General features: G+C 36.3%; 1 protein-coding gene across 1 annotated transcript in view; it reads left to right on the top strand.

Moving 5' to 3' along the window:
• Positions 1 to 15,617, top strand: part of LOC140755011 (uncharacterized) — an 87,505-nt gene that overhangs the window by 41,790 nt on the left and 30,098 nt on the right. Inside the window, exons 2-6 of the mRNA XM_073090182.1 lie at positions 11,558 to 11,707; positions 11,956 to 12,052; positions 12,149 to 12,204; positions 13,138 to 13,401; positions 14,664 to 14,831. Of these exons, the coding sequence (XP_072946283.1) occupies positions 11,558 to 11,707; positions 11,956 to 12,052; positions 12,149 to 12,204; positions 13,138 to 13,401; positions 14,664 to 14,831 (735 nt within the window). The remainder of the gene's footprint in view (positions 1 to 11,557; positions 11,708 to 11,955; positions 12,053 to 12,148; positions 12,205 to 13,137; positions 13,402 to 14,663; positions 14,832 to 15,617) is intronic.

Raw genomic sequence — 15,617 nt, 5'->3', positions numbered from 1 at the left:
TGTACGGTTACATAAGCTGATGTGAATTTATCACATATACCCGTACAAATGAGTACTCAGTAAATATTACACATCGCGTTTCAGAAAGAGATTTGCTTCGGTTTTGTAGAGCGTTGTCCCTTTCCCTCATATCTGTATGAGTATACTCGCATCTACTTTAATATAATATGTAATATAGAGTTGTAAACACCACCCAAAAATAAGAGTTACAATATCTTCATAAATATAATAAATTCAAGTGTTGTAACAACTCATAACGGATAAAGTATTTCGGGCGACGGAAACGGCGCTGTATAAATCCGATGACACCCGATTACAGCCGAAGACATTTTTAAACTCGGGTCACAATTTTTATCGACCATATCTATCTCTTTTTTATAATGTCGGAGTAGCAAATAGTAGCACGTGATGGTAAGTGGCTACTGCCGCCCAGGATGGACATCTGTAATGAACCCCAGATAGGATCAGATATTCCAACCTGAGGTCTGACTACCTGCCTAAGCTGGAACGCCACGGAAACGTATGTCTCCCTTAGTACACCCTGCAAACCAAAACACAGCAGCGTTTAACCACAAAATATTTAGTTTTTGTTTTGTGGTTTAACTCTGCTGTTATGAGGTAGAAATAGGTGTGGCGGTGCCGCCGGAGTCGAACTACAAAGGGTACTACCACCTTCAAAAAATAAAGATGAAAATGAAGCTATAACTAGGTTTAATACATGTATATTGTATAGAGTCTCTAGACATTATAAAATCGGTTCTAATTATATCGACTCAGCTAACACACGATATGTCTAAACCATTGTTTAATTAATCAGCATTACTTGTAAGTCTGTTGACGGCCGTTACAATAGATTGGTACTCGATGACTTGCAGGCATCTTTGTTTTTGACAGACATAATAGTCTTATTAATTATGTGGATGATTTGAGAATTGCAAACAATCTTAAAACTATATTTCTATTAAAGGATGACGTCACTTTAATTTACTCGATTTTAGTAAATGAATGTAATTGACGTCATCGTCGACCCATGACTGTCCTATTGAACTCTCAGGGGTCTTCTGACGATATTTAACAGTAGAACCCTCCTTGGTTCGACTTCAGCGGCACCACCGTCACACCTATTTCTGCCTAACAACAACAGTGTTAAGCGCTGCTGTATTCTTATTTGAAGGTGGACCTCTAAAAAAGTTTTCGAGGCATTCCAGCTTAATCCTCTGGGGTCGCGGCGCATTTGTAGCTGACCTTCTGGTAGGAATCTAATCTTATCTGAGGTTAATTACAGATTTCAATGGGCGGCAGTAGCTACTTACCATCAGGTAAACTGGATGCTTGTCTGCTACTCCTATATTAAAAAAAATATCTAAGTGAGGAATCACTAATTTCCACACACATAATTTTGGAAAAATCAGAGATTTGGGATTCAAACCTTGGGCTCCCCTATTGAGTGGCAAAGTTTCAAACAGCTACGTTGACACTTTTATATATAAAATTTCTCGTGTCACAATGTTAGTTACCGTACTCCTCCGAAACGGCTTTACCGATTTTCACCAAATTTTATATGCATATTCAGTAGGTCTGAGAATCGGCTACTACCTATTTTTCATACCCCTAAGTGATAACGGTTGTTCACCCTTAACATTTTTATTTACATGGCAACATAACGTTTGCCGGATCAGCTAGTTTAAATATAAGTCTTGTAAGTATATTGAAGTTTAAAATGGCAGACCCGTCATGATCTACGGTGGTACCTTATAACAACAGTGCACAAAAGTAGGACAGTAATGGGTTGACACCGATTTGAACTATTGCTATAACTTTTAACGATTTAGCTTTAACTACATAAGCCTGAATAGATATACGAGTACATAGTATTCAATTGATTGAAACAACATCGTGCCTGCATCATCAATGCAAAATCAGTTAACCAACACGCGACTTGCATTTTAACTGAACTGTATCCTTTGTATGAGTTACGGTTTTACAAAAATGACTGTTTTTGTATTTCTTTACGTATTTCCCCTACATTTCCAATCAGATCTGATACTATTTGCGCTAGAGGCGCTGATTGGAAATGTGTGAGCGAATACGTAAAGAAATACAAAAACAGTCATTTTTGTAAAAACGTCAAAACTCATGCTCAGGGTACTAACTGTTGTTTGTTATTTTTATCAGCGAACATATTGATTATAAATGGTATGTTTTTAAAAGTTCAAAAAAGAAGGTTCTGTATTCGACCGCTATTTACGTATCAATGTTTGTATGTCCGCGATTTTCTGAAAAACTACCGATCCTATTTGGATGATTTCTTTTTTTAATCTTATTTATATAATATAGGAGTAGCAATCGAGCATGCAGTCCATCTGATGATAAGTGTCGACTGCCATGGACATTTGTAATCAACCTCAGATAAGATTAGATTCCTACGATTAGACACAAATGCGCCCTTACCCCTGAGGACTTAACTGGAATGACTCAGTATGTATGTCTCCCTTACCACACCCTTCAAACCAGAACCCAGCTTTTAACACTGCTGTTATTAGGCAGAAATAGGTATAGCGGTGGTGCCGGAGTCGAACCACAGGGGGTTCTACCACCTTTAAAGAATTTGCCACAAGCGATTGCAAAGCATTCAAACTTTTTTGCGTTCGTACAGAAATGATGCACCATAAAGTTTCATTGTGACTGAGTCTGATATCCATAATTAGAGAAGTATATAAAAGTTTAGTTTCCGCAGAAACTTTGGTATAAAAATAAGTTATATGAAAAACTCTTACGCAGAAATGCAACTATGTGAAACTTTCAAGTAAGTCCATCGAATAGTTTTCACGAATACGCACACATGTTTACTATTATTTTTTGTATTATTACTCTACTGCAGAGTGTAATGTTTTTCGAGTATATTTTAAGCACTTGTTTAAAAAAAGAAAATATTTATTTCATATATATTTTGTTCATAGAATAATAATCGTTAATTTCACCTTTTTCTAAAAAAAATACATTCCTATATGTTGAAATAAGAACCTCATTTCTAGAAGTCTATTAAAATAGTAAATAAAACGACATACAGGAAGTTTGTAAAAGGAAATAGAAGACAAGCCAATAAAAAGTAGGCACATATTTTTATTTGTAGCATATACGCTACAATTTCCTGTAGCTAAGAAACTTCAGGTAAAAGGAAAACGTTCCCAAGATTAAGCTTCACACTTCCCGTTGATTGTCGACAACTCATTACTGTCCTGTCCCACTGCTGGGCACGGGTCTCCTCTCAGAATGAGAAGGATTAGGCCATAGTCCACCGCGCTGCCGAAGTGCGTATTGGTAGACTTCACATAACTTAGAGATTTTTTTAATTCCTTAGGTATGCAGGTTTCTCACGCTGTTTTCTTTCACTGATACAACATGTGATAATTAATTCCTTTTACGCACATAACTTTGAAAATCAGAAGTGCGTGACTGGGATTTGAACCCCTCGAACGACAGGTCGAGTTTCAGCCACCATACTATAACTTATTTTTTAAATTCCTGCTCCCATTAATTAATTTTCCTTAATTCATTTTTCTTTCCCTTGGACTTTTATGTTTTCCTATTTTAGTAATCCGACGTTTATTTTCAACGCCTTCCGTATTCAACAGGACTGTTAAACCGTTTGTTGAATTTTATGATTAATTACTTTATTTTTATTAAACCTGGTATTTTTGGTTCGAAGTGTTTCAGCAGTGATTCAATGGTAGATATTTTTACGTAAGGAAAAAGTGTTATGCTTCTCCATGCGACTTTCTGTCTCTCTCTCTCTCTTCCTCTCTCTCTCTCTCTCTCTCTTTACTCTTCTCTCTTGTGTCAGTATGTTATAATTTCAGTATGTTTAAATTTTACTTTTGACGGATAAATGAAAAAGTTTTCAAGTATTATTTTCTTGGTCGAATGTAGGGTAACCTGTAACAACACACACCGTAAAAATGTTATGTAAAAAAGATTTTAAAACGTAGATTTGACTACTGATTGGACTTTTTTATAATATAGAAGTACTTAAACGACGAGCATGCAGTCCGCCTTGTAAGTAGCTACTGCCGCCCATAAACATCTGTAATCAATCCTAGATAGGATTAGATATTCCTACCTGAGGTCAGCCACAGATGCGCCGCGACCCCTGAGGACTAAGCTGGAACGCCTCGGAACAGTCTGTCTCCCTTACCACACCCCTCAAACCAGAACACAGCAGCGTTTAACACTGCTGTTATGAGGCAGAAATAGGTGTGGTGGTGGTGCCGCCGGAGTTGAACCACAGAGGGTTGTACCACCTTCAAATATAGATTTTAGTTAGTGTCAAAGTCACATGGTGCAACCCATCCTTACTCTTCAAATAAAAACTTCTACACACATGTTAACTGTTACAGTCGTGAGTTTTGCAAAATGAAACGCCGAGATGATATTACACCGTATATTGCACGGGCAGAATAACGCCCTACACCATAATCGTATCTCGAATGCCCTTTAATAATAACCTACCCAATTTATATAATTTTATCATTGAGAGTCAAATATCGACTAATTACATTTACAATTACTAAATTACTAAAAAAATAAGTAGAAATACAAATTAATAATTATAGAAATAATAACAATGTAAATATGTAATTATAATGTACAGATCAACTTTAATACTCCATATCCGGTGTAGGTCTATTGAGTAGTTGGTAACACACAGCTACTAACACATAACACTACACATAACTAACACACACTCTAATAAAAAGTTCTGGAATGGTCCACAACTCCCCAAACTTTAATTAAAATCTTCAATCCTTGTGGCAACACGCCAACGATAGGATGAGATGGAATTGGGATGACAATCGAATTTTATGATGTGACTAATTGGTAAGTAGTTTGTGGAGTAATTGTAGAACTCTTCAGTTTTATTTATTTACTAGCTGACCCGGCAAACGTTGTGTTGCCATATAAATAAAAAATGTTAAGGGTGAACAACTTATCACTTAGGGGTATGAAAAATAGATAGTAGCCGATTCTCAGACCTACTGAGTATGCATATAAAATTTGGTGAAAATCGGTAAAGCCGTTATCGTCATTATCGGTAATTGCGTATTGTTTAAATTCAACAGTAAGTATGCAATAAAGAGTATTCTATCTATCTATTTTATAGGACCTAATGAGTTTACGTCAACCTAGTGGATACTAGTGGTAAGTGGCTAATGCCGCCAAAATTATGGTAAATGTATCAAGTGTGCGTGTGGGTGGCGGAAACCGATACTATAAAGAATATCAAAAAAACAGAGCAGGAATTACAAGGCGGGTTTTGATAAAAAAAAATCAATTATATCATTCGATTTATCTTTTTCTTTTTCCCTAGCTTACAATACAACGACTTTATTTTAGAAAAAAAACATTCTCCAATATTGCGTCCTCGAGTAGTGTCGCTTATATTAACCAAATTATCAAAAAATGATAAATGACAAGTAGGTAAAGAAAAGTTTATTTTAGTGGAAATGAATTCGTAACACAGGCATTTTACCTGATATTTGAACCCCGGTCCCTCATAAAACTCTTTAAAACTACTAGGCTATCATAAGGAAACTTACCCACACTTAATTCAGCATTTACACCGCATGACTTCTCAGTAATGTTCCCGTGTAGATCTTAAGCAGCGTCCTCGTTTAAACAAAGGCCTACTTTCACGAAAATTACAGCTTCAGGTGCGAAATTTTACATGCCTTCATTCTCAGAATTCTCCCGTTTTTTCCGTTGTTACAACTATATTTCATTTAAGCATCTATAAAATGCTCACATTTTGTTTTTATAATAGTTCAACTGATTTATGAGTAAGTAAATCATTGAGTTATACTCGTACTAATTAGTACGGTATTTTATAATATAGGTGTAGCAGAAGAGCATGCAGTCTGCCTGGTTGGTAAGTTGATACTGCCGCCCATAGACACCTGTAATCAACCCCGGATAAGATTAGATTCCTACCAGAGGCTGATTACAGTTCTGTTGCTACCTCTGATAAAGATGTTGGAACGCCTCAAATAAGTCTCTTTCTGTACTCTAAATACCAGAACACAGCAGCGCTTAACACTGCTGTTATTGATTTCGTGTGTTGCCAGTCGAGATTTCGACTGGCAACACTCGCGTCAGCTGATCGTCCCGGTCCTTAATTAACATTAATTTAATATTTTAACTGATTAAAACAGTTTATTTATAATAATAAGTCGCAGTATATTTGTAAATAAGGTCAAGTAAATGTTAATTTTGTAAAATAACTAGAAATACAATTAAATTTCGTGTAAACATATCTGACGTATAACTGTGAGGATACGTTAGGTTATGTGTTTTTAAAATTACAGTGAAGTTAACAGTTAAAACGGATTGTCATTATAATAACTGGGTAAGTGTTCATTAACCATTAGTCATTTATCTGTTTTGTAACGAAACAGACATAATTTGACGAGTTTGTAGATTGATTACTTGCCCGGCATAACCTCTCTCGCTGTCAGACTTACCGGAGCAATCTTTCATACTAAATATCAATACTAGCCTCGGTTTCACCTGTAAACCGAGTTAATTAGTTCATATAACGCAACGATGACGACCCGCAAGGCGTTCGCTAACCAGAAGGAGTCCCAGCTCCAGGTCGCGTTGCAGGAATTAAAGATTGCTAGGGACAGGTGTGATCAGCTGAATAACGAGAGAGATGATAACGAGCGGGAACTGTTGGAAATTCTAGATAAAAATAAATTGTTAAGAAGTGAATTAACCGATATTCACTTACAGTATAGTACTGTATGTGAAGAGCGGGATAAACTTGTAGGTATTGTTGAAGGGTTTAATAAATGTTGTGAGGACTATGAGGTAGCATTGAAAACCATAACCTCGTTAGAAAAACAATTGCATGAAGCCCACCAACAAATTATGAGGCTTGAATCAGTTACCCATAAGTCCGAGGAACAAAAAACCCAAAGCTTGTTCGATGAATTAATAAATTGTGACCATGTTTCTGTTACTGCTGCTTCTAGTAATCCCAACAACATAAGTGTCATAGATTTAACAGGCAATGATACAATATATTCTGCCTCTACGAAGGGGATTACTCGATGCAGCAAAAACAAGTTAAAAAAATATGTAAAAATCAATAGATATATACATAAAACCCAAACTTTGTTAAATACTCAAAAGAAATTCCTTAAAACTGTGCCAACCACAAAGAAGAGGTTGCACTTACTACAAGAGCTTAATACATGTACAATTGAATTAGAAAACAATAGATTAAAATATGAAGCTGAAACACAGACACTAAATTCCGAAATAACAAATTTAGAATCCTCACTGCAGATGATGACCTGCATGTATGAGAAAGCTCAGGCTTTGGTCGAGAGGCACTCTCAGGCTCTGACCGACCTCTTAGAATTAAATAAGTTTAATGCTGCCCGTTTGCAACTGTTGGAAAGTGATTTTTTGTCATGTGGTTGCAAATGTGCCAGCGAGTCACAGCCGGGGTGTGGGCTTTCACCTCCATCTTCTACAAAAATAAAACCTCAGTCATCACTGTGTGTCAGCTCGAGTTCATTAAATGTAAACAACAGTTCCCTCAAATACAGTAATGATAATGTAATGATATACTGCGATGAAATTGGTAAGGACATGGGAAGTTTACTAAGTTCTCTCTCGGGACGATCAGTATTAAATAATTGTATGCCTAATGCATCTTTCCATGAGATTATGCATAATGTATGTAATACTGAATTAAAGAATAATACAAGCTTAGTTATCTTTATAGGAAATAGGGGAAATGTGAACAAAAAGCATTTATTACATTACTTGGATACTTTGTTAAAACTTAATTTAAAGGAAATTGTAATGTTTACATTCCCCTATAGTAAAAGTTTGCCAGTCGAAGAGAATGATATTAGATATAAGTTAAATATGACTTTGCACACTGCAATGTGCAATAATAATAAATTTCATTTGATTGATACTAACTCGTTTAGTATGAATTTTTATTTGACAGGGGATAATTACTATCTCCCTAGATTTTATAAAAGACGGATAGCTGTTGTGCTAGAATTTTATTTTGACATTTCTGCCAAAAACTTGGCAACCAAACCTGCTTCTATTGAGCAGAATAATAATTTAAAATTATTGACATCCAATAATTTAAATTTGACATTGGAAAATTTAAATTAAATGATAGGACAACAGAGTGCACCTCTGGCAAATTATTTAATTTACAACCATTGTCAAATAGTAATTCATTTAATAACATTGACATATCAATAAATAATTATGTAAGTAATTCATATGAATATAATAATAATAAGCAAATTAAGAGACATATTTCAAATAAATGTCTTCATATGGGTAAATTTAGTAATAATAAAACTAGCAATAAAAAGTTTTCATCTCTAAAAATATTGCACCAGAATATCCAGGGTTTTTCAAGTAAGGAACTGGAACTGGAGTTATTTTTAGAGAGTAACAATTATGATATAATTTGTTTAACAGAGCACTGGTTAAAACAAGGTGAAACACAAATAAACTATATAAATCACTTTATTGCTAGTTCGTTCAGCCGTGAGTCAGCTATCCATGGTGGCTCATTAATAATAACTCGTAAAGGTTTAAAATCAAGAGAACGCTTGGATATAGTGGGGCTCTCGGTTGAACGTGTTATTGAATTATCATGTGTCGAGCTGGATAGCCTTATTGTGGTTAGCGTGTATAGGCCCCCTAACATAGAAACATTTTCTAGATTTGAAGGTGTAATGGAAAATGTTTTGGATATTATTTGCAAATGTAAGAAATATGTTGTTGTTTGTGGTGATTTTAATGTGAATATTTTAGAAAACACCACATTGAAAGTAAAATTACTTTCCTTATTTAGATCATACAACTTAGAATATAGTTTTTTTGAGCCAACCAGGGTGACTTCATCCTCTGCTACTTGCATCGATAACATTTTCTGTAACTGCTCTGTAGTTGAAAAATCTATAATAAATCAGATTAAATCTGATCACAAGGGGCAGTCTGTCCATATCCAATATAACATATCCAAGGAAGGGAACATAAAGTTTCTTCATAGACCAATTACAAGTCACCGTTTATTAAAATATAATAAAGTGCTACTAAATAAGTCGTCAGTTCTGAACCATAGCGCTTGTGTTAATAATTTATATTCTGCATTTTTCTCCACAGTGCACACAGAGTTTAAAAAAATATTTTCTGAAGTTAGGTATGAAAAGAGTACTAGACTTAGTTTTTGTGAATGGGCTACTAAAGGTATTCGTCTAAGTAGAAGTAAACTTTTCGAGCTTTATAGTGAAAGAGAGAATAACTGTAGCCCTCACTTCAATGAATATGTTCGTAAATATTCTAAAATATTTAAATCAGTTTGTATGACAGCTAAATCTAAGTTCATACATAATAAAATAAAAAAATCTGATAATAAAATTAAAACAATCTGGAAAATAATTAATGCCGAAACACGAACTTGCAGATTAAGTATCAGTAAAGTATCTCTTACTACTGAACGTGGTCAGATTACCTCAGATAAAGAAATTGCACAAGAATTTGAAACTTTTTTCTCGAATATACCATTTAATACTACTAAATTTTTAAAATCATCCCCAATTAAAGCAGTGACCATCCTTAAAGAGAATTTAAGTCAGTGTCACATTAAATTTAAATTTAGACATATTTTAATTAATGACATATTAAAAGCTTTTAAAGAATTAACTGTTAAAAATACAGAGGACATTTGGGGAATGTCAGTAAAAGTTTGTATATCAATCATTAAAACTTTAGCTCCCTACTTAGTCACTATTTTTAATATGTGTGTTGATCAGGGCTGTTTCCCTGATTTAATGAAACATAGCAAAATAATTCCATTGTTTAAGGCAGGTGATACTAAAGATCCCAACAATTATAGACCCATCTCAGTACTGCCTGTTCTAAGTAAAATTTTTGAAAAGATCCTCTTACAGCAAATGTTGCTTCATTTTAAACTAAATAATCTTTTACATCAAAAGCAATTTGGCTTTACTAAAGGCCGTTCTACCACAGATGCTGGTGTTCAATTGCTGCGACATATTTTTGATTGTTGGGAACAAGCACATGATGCTATAGGTATTTTTTGTGACTTGTCTAAAGCTTTTGATTGTGTTGATCATAAAACCTTATTGTTAAAATTACAATATTATGGTATTCAGGGAAATTCTCTAAAGTTGATAAATTCTTATTTAAACAATAGAGTCCAACGAGTGCAAGTAAATGGAGCATTATCAGCAGGTTCTAATATTAAAATAGGTGTACCTCAGGGCTCCATCCTAGGTCCGTTTCTATTTTTAGTTTATATAAATGATTTGCCAAATGTAGTAAAGGATTTATCTGAGGTTGTTTTGTTTGCTGATGACACTTCCTTGGTGTTTAGAGTAAAACGACAAACACAGGATACGAACGATATTAATAAAACTCTTTGCTTGATTCAGAACTGGTTTGATGCAAACAACCTACTCTTAAATTCTAATAAAACTAAATGTATTAAATTTATGCTACCAAATGTAAGGAGTATGGGGATGAATGTCGCTCTAAATGGTGAGACTTTGCAATTCGTCAATGAAACTGTTTTCTTGGGGATTACCATTGATTCTAAACTCCAGTGGGGTCCCCACATCTCTGCTTTGTCCAGCAGACTTAGTACTGCAGCTTTTGCAGTCAGAAGAATTAGACAGTTAACAGACATACCCACTGCCAGACTTGTCTATTTCAGTTACTTTCACAGCATTATGTCTTATGGCATTCTACTGTGGGGCAGTGCTGCTGACATAGACTCTATATTTACTATTCAAAAAAGAGCAATAAGGTCAATATATAGTCTGCGGCGTGGTGAGTCCCTAAGAGAACTGTTTCCCACTATTAATATATTGACGGTGCATAGTCAATACATTTATGAAAATATTATGTATGTAAGAAAACACACTGATATGTTTGAAAGAAATAGTAACCACCATAACTTTAATACCAGAAATAGAAATAAATTAGTAATTCCTAAACGTAGATTATGTAAGGTGGCTAGATCTTTCGTGGGCAACTGTATTCGCTACTACAATAAAATACCCGACCACATTTTGAATCTCACAGAAAAAAAGTTTAAACATGTCGTTAAACTAACGCTATGTAAAAAAGCGTACTATAAAGTAAGTGATTATTTGACTGACAAAACGGTTTGGTCTGAATTAGCTCCAGCTCCACATGTACCATTACGTTAAGTTAACATTGTCAAAACATTTTTTTTAAAAGATGTGTGTTATGGAGTTTCTTTCGCCGCTTCTTCTCCATAACGAAACACCTTGTGAAGTGGTGGTAGTTGCTTTGACATTCAAAAAGTGATCTGTAAAGAACCTATTTTGAATAAAAAATTTTGATTTGATTTGATTTGATTTGATTGGGTAGAAATAGGTGTAGCGTTGGTGACTCCAGATTTGAACTAAAATGACATGACATCTATCATCTATCAATATATAAACATACTTCTCTTTCTTTACAGAAACAAGCAATGCTAGTACGACAATTGGAGGAAGAACTAAGACTGCGTATGCGCCAACCCGCTCCAGAACTACAACAACAACTAGAGGCCTTGTACGCGGAAAACGAACACCTGCAGAGAGAGATAGCAATACTAAGAGACACCATAAAGGTGAGAGGGATGGAGATATAGGTAAAAGTAACTATAGCTTATCAAAATCCTACTACAGGATTGTTACAGAATTCTATAATAATGAACGACACCTCTTAATAAATAAAGCAAAGGTAAGAGATGAAGGAATAAAACTATTCATAAATCCGGGAAAGATATTTCAATATCTTGTGAATTAACTATTCACTATGAAGTTACGTTTCGTAGTCGAAAAGTTTTAATTAAATTTCTTGAAATTTCGAAACCAGGAACTAGAGTTGCGGATTGAAACACAGAAGCAAACTCTACAAGCGAGGGATGAAAGCATCAAAAAGTTGCTCGAAATGCTTCAGAATAAGGGAATGGGTACGTAACGCTAAAGCAGTAGTTAAATGGTAAACAAAGCTTAAACATAACCATTGCGCCCGTGAATGAAGAAATGTAATGGATAATAACTTTCAGGTAAAGAGGAGGAAAGGCAAATGTTCCAACAAATGCAAGCCATGGCACAAAAACAGGTAATTATCGATTGCGGAATGGTGTCTGTGTTGCATGCCGGCTCAGTTTGGCTCATTTTCCATACCATCACCGAGAAAGACAGGATCTTTGGAAAATTTGCTGGCTGTTAGAATGTCTCCTGCACCTAGTCGTATATTGTGCACGTCACTCTGCTTTCTCATGTTGTTGTATGAACTGTATCGTATTCCACATGGGCGTTTTATTTTGTGATACCTTTATCAATCACTGTTTCTCTTAGAGTTGCTCTTGATAGTTTCATTTCATTCATTTGTTGACTCTTAAGCCGAATGTTATTGTCGCGACGCCTGTTATGTGTTCTTTGAACAACTCTGTCCTTTGGCTTCATTCTACTTGATCAGTTTCGCTTACTCTTCACTTCCACAGTCTTTCAAAGCCTTTCTGTGACACTTCGAGCTTGATCCCTCAGCACTAGTTTACCATTTTCTTCTTCTCCCTCTATAATCACCACACTCCAATCAATCAAAAACAAATATTTTGACTCAAAATCAAACGAAATAAATTCGGCCAAAACACCCAAAAATAAAAAATAAAACTAAACGACACGAACACAAATAATCACGACATTGCATGTTTAGCAGCTCATTATGTCCCCGTCACATGAACCTTAGCGAAGACCGTCTCGTGTAAATTATTGGGAACTTAGTTTGAGTAATCATTTAGTATCAAAAATTTCATTATCGCCTTCTGGGGCTGCGTCGTCACGACAACGGAAAGTTATCTGTTTATCGTACGTGCACTGTGTACATTCAGCCGTAGCGTATAGCGTTTAGCGTATCGCGTATCGGGCGCACCGCAGCCCCAGCGGGGCGAGACGAGACGCGTCGCGGCAGTAGGCAGGTTGTATGTAGAGCGGGGCCGCCGTCGGTGGCGGCGGGCGGCGGCGGCGGCTGACCGTCTCGCGTGACTGGCAGGAGCTCAAGGCGACGGCGGACACGCTGCGGGCGCTGCAGATTCAGCTGGAGCGCGCGCTGGCCGCGGCCGGGCTGCCCGGCGGCAGCGCGGGCGCCACGCTCACCGCGGTGCTCGAGACCAAGGAAGCGCGCATCGCCACGCTGGAGCGACAGGTCGCCTTGCTGGAAAGCGAGCTGGCCGCGCTCGTGTCGCCGCCGCCGCCGTCCCTCGCGCCTTCCCACACTTCGCTTTACGATAAGGCCGATCCTCCCTTCAAGAGACAAGTAAGTTTTCTGCTGAACGACGTGCACGTGACCAAGGACGGGCGCACGAGCGTGCCGCCGCGGGCGCCGCGCTCGGCCCTGCGCACGCCCTCCGCGCACGCGCAGCGGCCCTACTATAGTGCCACCACTCTGTGACTCCGTCACCGACGACCGACGTTACCGTGTCAATTTTTCGCTTTAAGTCCGAACTTAGTCGAAGTCGTCGCCGACTGTGTTGACTCGTAATATTTTTATGTAAACTTGTTCATTGTTAAAGCTATTTTTATTGAAATAAGAGGAATTATATTCTTGAACTGTCGAATGATTATATTTTTGTTAAATAGGGTCTTAGATGCGAATATATTAACTTAGGTGTAAATTGTATGGTTATTGAAACATGTGAGATTGATTACGTTAACACCAAGTTGATTGACGATATAGAGATAGACTGTTATGAATAAAGACTGTTGAGGTCGTTTGCATCGAATGATTCTTCGAGTGCGTTTTCTGTGAAAATCCTTTAAAATATGTTTTGATCATGTATCGCTTTCGGTGTTGATCGCAACTCATCGTCCAGTATAGCTTTGGTCCCGCGTCACATGTCATCAACTAGAATAGTCTCACGACCCGACCTCTTCATGTAGAGCCATGTGTCATCAGTCTCTCTCACAGTATCGGTAGATAAATGTATCACAACGTAGGCGCCCGTGCATTCGATGATGTCATCTTCAAATACTTTGATATTCTTCCATACTGGAGACTGGAAAACTTTCTACAGACGTTCATCAGTAAGCTTTTGAGTTACCGTATCAGCTAGAGATAGTTTACAATAGAAAGTTTTCCAGCGTTATGTGTCGAATTTTGTCCATTTGAATTTTGATGATTGGGTGCGATTTTTGATATTTGTAAAATTGATTAAAAAATGATTGAAAAAATGCATGTAGTTAAAGAGTATGAGATATGTCGAAATGTCTTCCATGGCACGGTGTTTATTGTAAAGTGTTAATTAGGTGCTGGAAACATTTCCCTACCAACTAGATATAACTAAAGGAGCTTGGTTCGCTTTCTCATCGATACTAACATCAGCTCGATCTTTTCTCTGGTGATCGATAACAGTATTAATATGTAGATTAACAATTTTAACATCGATATCATTTCCGCCATCACTATTTGCCTTAGTAGATAGATTTTGTTTATCTTTTCTGAATCGATACCTTAGTTCTACTAATCACATGTTTTGGATTTATTTAATTCTATACCGACTTTCGGGTGGGCTTGAGCAGCTGGATGAGTTCCGTCTGGAGATCCAGAGACGAGACCAGGAGATCCTGGCGATGGCTGCGAAGATGAAAGCCCTGGAGGAGCAGCATCAGGACTATCAGCGCCACATAGCGGTCCTCAAGGAGTCGCTCTGTGCGAAAGAAGAACATTATAGTATGCTGCAAACAGATGTAAGCATTTTAAATCCAATTTTTAGATTAATCAACGTGTTCATGAAATTAAAAAGGGAACTAAGTGCGTTTATATAGACGCTGAAATGGGCTTTTCCATAAACAGCACCTGGAGTGTGGTTAATGTGCCAATTATTTCTGTAGTATGTAGTTGAGAAGAATATATTTTTGACATCAATTCTATTTTCGGACCTTTCTAAATGAAAGGTTTTATATTAACGTGAATTTAGTTTTCGAAAATTTTTAGTGATAAGATGTACCGTACAAAAAGGTTTTTTGTTTTATTACAAAGAATAAGGTCTGGGTGTTCGATGAAAAAGAGTTTGGTCGAATAGATATATTTTTCAAGAAAATCAGAACCTTATGATACAACTATAGTACAAACTAAAGCTGTTATATTCAATTTAATAATTATAGTACCTTACGCTCAAAGCGTCTAAAGAATGTTAAGTTAATTAACAGTAGATATAATATATTTTTCTACGTAAATAAAAAGAAGAGAATTAAAATATTACTTTCTTTTTCTCCGAATACACAGACTTTTCTTACAATTCTTTTGAATTTGGCAAAAAGGGAATTAAAAGATTCTCAATTTAAAAGAAACTTTGCCATTTATTTTTGTAGTAATTAGTCCAGTTATTGTGTTCAATGGCATAATTAATAAAAGCGTGTTAAAAATAGCAAGATTATAATAAGCACGTTAATAAACAAGGCAAGGATGTTATAATGTCTACGAATTTCCAAAAAGAGTTTTATCAGACCATTTCCCAAGGAAAGGTTTGCGCT

The sequence above is a fragment of the Epargyreus clarus genome, unplaced genomic scaffold (assembly GCF_041222505.1).
Source record: "Epargyreus clarus isolate Ecla_fem2 unplaced genomic scaffold, WU_Ecla_fem_2.2 ptg000032l, whole genome shotgun sequence".
Taxonomy (NCBI): Eukaryota; Metazoa; Arthropoda; class Insecta; order Lepidoptera; family Hesperiidae; genus Epargyreus; species Epargyreus clarus.
The sequence above is the reverse complement of the archived record's forward strand: the minus strand, read 5'-3'. Positions and strand labels throughout refer to the sequence as shown.